Below are 3,492 nucleotides of genomic sequence, written 5' to 3'. Positions count from 1 at the left end.
GCCACTAGAGGGTCCTAGACACCAGGGAAAGGAAAGGCTCCTAGAACTCAGCAGGGATGATTTTAGTTGAGAAGGGGAGATAGAACGTGTAGAGATCTCCTCCTTTGAACAGGCATGGCCCCTGCTCCAGTAATAGGAGCACATAGCCGTCTCACAGTTTTTAACCCAGAACTGATCTTCTCCAAAGGAAGGACTGGAACAGAGACTGAAGGAAGGGCTATCCGGGGACTGCCGCCTGGGGATCCAACCTGTCTGCAGACACTAAATCTAATACTGTTGCCATTGCCCACAGGTACTTTCTGACAGGAACATGGTGTGACTGCTCTTTGGGAGGTTCAGCCTGCAACTGACCAATGCAGATGTGGATGCTTGGAGCCAACCATTGACTGAGGTCAGGTTCCCTGGTTGGGGAGGCACCAGAAGGACTTGAGGTGCTGACAGTATTGCATCAGCATAAAAAAACCAATATTAATTGGCAGGACCACCCAGTGACCCCAGGACTACCAACTCAGGAGTGCATGGGGTGGGATCCATGGATCTAGATACATAGGTAGCATTGTCTGACATCAATGGGAAGGGAGGCCCTTGGTCCTGTGGTGGTTTGATGCACCAGATGCTGTAGGAGTAGGTCCAGAGAGGGTGTGTGAGGGGACACCCTCATAGAGGCAAGGGGGGCGAGAAGAGGAAGGTTGTGGATTGGAGGGCTTATAGAAGGGTAACTGGGAAGAGGGATATCATTTGGGATATAAAGGAAAGTAATGATAATAAAAAAGAAAACAAACAAAATTAATTTTCTAGGACATACGGTGAAGAGAATATTGAGAAAGGAGGGAGGGAAACAGTTATTTGAAGAATGTATCTTTATTGATGGCTGCATTTCTTTACAATGAGAGGGATGAGATCATATTAGGATTTGCTGTTTAGAAGTAGGTCAACTCTTCATTCTTGGATTTGTTAGTCTGGTAACCATGAAGTTCCAACTCATTTTCTTTGGATATACCACTGAAGACTCTTAGGTGGACGTAACAACCACACCCTACATCCACCTGGAAGACATAAAAGAAAAAAGAAATGGAAGAAGGGAGGAAGAAAAAAAGAAGGAAGGAAAGAAAAAAGAAAAAAAACGAAGGAAGAAAGGAAGGAAGATTATTTATGTGGGTCTCAATTATCTGACAGATCTACTCTCTTGTTAAGACTTGATGTGCCAACCTCTCCTGAAAGAACACTTCTGGCCCAAGGCAGCCCCAGGAACTGAACTCTCATCAACCCTTATGTTAGGAGAAAGAGCGTCTAACAATATGGCAGGAAACATATTACCTAGTGTATTTTTAATACCTTTTAGAAAAGGATTTTATTCAATTTGAATGTTTTCTCTGCTTGTATTTAAGTGCATCTTGTGCATGCAATGCCTGAAGTCACCAGAAGTGGGTGCTAAATCCCCACCAACTGTCGTTTGACATAGTTGTGAGCTGCTAAGTGGGTGCTGAGACCCAAACCTAGGTCCTCTGCAACAACAGTCACTGCTTTTACCCACTAATCCCTTTCTCCATTTGGATTTAATTTATTCTACTTTTCATCAAATTCTTGGCACAGATTACATTCCAGAGTTACATTTTATCTTCATGATGTCTGGAAAGGTGCAGAAGGCAGTCTTTGTTTTTAGTGATTCTCTTTTCTGACTTCTAAGTACAGGAAAAACGGCATATGTTTTTATAAGGGAGAAGACACTCAGACTGGCTTTGGCACATGTGGACTGTAGGGTCTCCATATCTCTGCTGTGTTACAACTACTTTGAGAATGCACACCAGGCTGTCTCTTTTTAATGTAAAAATAAAGAAGCTTAGGTTCCTTCAGGGTAACACGCCCAATGGTTTTGAGGCATGAACCTGGGACTGAGACCATCTGGATAGGACCTGCAAATTTTTTCTTTATTGGAACAATAAAAATTTTGTGTTCTACAGTAGATTTGTGTTCTGATATCCCTTCCTACCTTAATCTACTGACCTAATCTACTAAATGCAAGTAACCAAAGTTTCCCATTACGTATATCACTCTGATGATGATACAAGGACAGACCTGTGTGTGTGTGTGTGTGTTTGTGTATCTCTGTGTGTCTGTGTGTCTGTGTATCTCTGTGTGTGTGTCTCTGTGTGTATGTGTGTGTGTGTGTATCTCTCTGTGTGTGTATGTGTGTGTGTGTGTGTGTGTGTGTGCATGTGATCACACTGGCTTCTTAACATAGGTCTGAAGAAAGCTTTCTGTATTCCCAAGGTTAAACAAGGTAACTCTCCTGTATCTAATGGATTTGGGGGTCTTCCACTTACAAGTGTCTTAATTAATGACCACTGGTAGAGATGAAGCTACAGTTGGGTCAACAGGTAACAATCGCCACAGTGCTTGAGGGAGGTTTGTGACCAACCTTAATGAAGTAATTTAATCCAGCGACAACTTGAACTTTATACTGGACGGCCTCAAATTTTTCATATTTCCCATTGGTTTTCTTTTCAAGCAGTGGCTTGACCTAATGAGGAGAAAGTAAGAGATGATGTTAGGGCTGTGTTGACTCAGTTTATCTGAGTCACAAACCTTGGAACCTCATCCTGCTGAGAGTCCTCAGAGATGCTGATGACCCAGGGCTGGCAGCTCAAGCCTCTAATCCCAGAACTAGGAAGACTGAGGCAGGAGAATGCCATTCAGAATGTTATTCAGCTTGGGGCATGTAGAAAGTTCCAGGTTAGTTGTGGTTACCTGTTGAATCTTGCCTGAAAAATCAACACACACACACACACACACACACACACACACACACACACACACACACACACACACGTAATCACTGGGATGAGACATGGAAAGTCTAGAGACGATGCAGCATGAATTCACCTTCGGCAGTAGGAGAATAAGAGGGCACGGTAAAGAGTGCAGCTTCGCAGATTTTACTTCTGGGAGGTTGAAATTACTCTGAAAGACTTAATATTCCTCTTTTAGCTCTATCAAGTCTGAACAAATACGATATATTTCTGGTTTCTGTGATTTCCCACACTCTTATTGCAGTGTCAAAATATAAATCAAATCATGATAATTTGATTTGGAATCAAAGTTTTCCCTGAAGTACATCAACTCACCTTGTCAGCAATCTCCTGGATTTCTGCTGTAGCAGGTCTGGCCTCTGACAGGCCTCCCACTGTTCTTAAGGGTTCTTGTTCCATGGCTGGGCAGGGTGCTGAGAAGGAATGATCCTGCAAGCTCTGAGAGTCAGGGTTTTAAATGTATCTGTAAACTCCTCCTCTAATGTATTATCTCCACAATATCTGAGGGGCCTGGGAAATGAGTCTGCATTTGTGCAAGTTTGATTACATCCCTGAGGGGAAGTATTGAGTGAAGTTGGGCAGAAATGAGTTGGGGGAATTGGGCAAGCATTTGGGCCCCAGACTCAGGTGTGGTTCATGGTTCCTCCCTGCACTCTCTGTGCCAAAAATGATACTATGTTGT

General features: G+C 43.2%; 1 protein-coding gene across 1 annotated transcript; it reads right to left on the bottom strand.

Annotated features, from left to right (window-relative positions):
• Positions 1–842: 842 nt before the first annotated feature.
• Positions 843–3,241, bottom strand: LOC120095659 (stefin-2-like). Its single transcript, XM_087577225.1, has 3 exons — positions 3,126–3,241; positions 2,420–2,521; positions 843–1,046 (listed from the first exon to the last, which is right to left on the bottom strand). The coding sequence occupies exons 1-3, from the start codon at positions 3,207–3,209 to the stop codon at positions 921–923; spliced, it is 312 nt and encodes a 103-aa protein (XP_087433351.1). The 5' UTR covers positions 3,210–3,241; the 3' UTR covers positions 843–920.
• Between the last annotated feature and the right edge of the window lie 251 nt (positions 3,242–3,492).

Source organism: Rattus norvegicus, chromosome 11, assembly GCF_021556685.1.
Source record: "Rattus norvegicus strain SHRSP/BbbUtx chromosome 11, alternate assembly SHRSP_T2T, whole genome shotgun sequence".
Classification (NCBI taxonomy): domain Eukaryota; kingdom Metazoa; phylum Chordata; class Mammalia; order Rodentia; family Muridae; genus Rattus; species Rattus norvegicus.
This window is presented reverse-complemented; position numbering and strand designations above follow the sequence as displayed.

What these genes read in the sequence shown, in the direction of transcription:
- LOC120095659 (XM_087577225.1), bottom strand. Translation starts at nt 3,209, where the DNA reads ATGGAACAAGAACCCTTAAGAACAGTGGGAGGCCTGTCAGAGGCCAGA. An exon ending in TCCAGGAGATTGCTGACAAG is followed by an intron (nt 2,522 to 3,125) that starts GTGAGTTGATGT and finishes TCTCCTCATTAG; the next exon opens with GTCAAGCCACTGCTTGAAAA. An exon ending in GATTAAATTACTTCATTAAG is followed by an intron (nt 1,047 to 2,419) that starts GTTGGTCACAAA and finishes TATGTCTTCCAG; the next exon opens with GTGGATGTAGGGTGTGGTTG.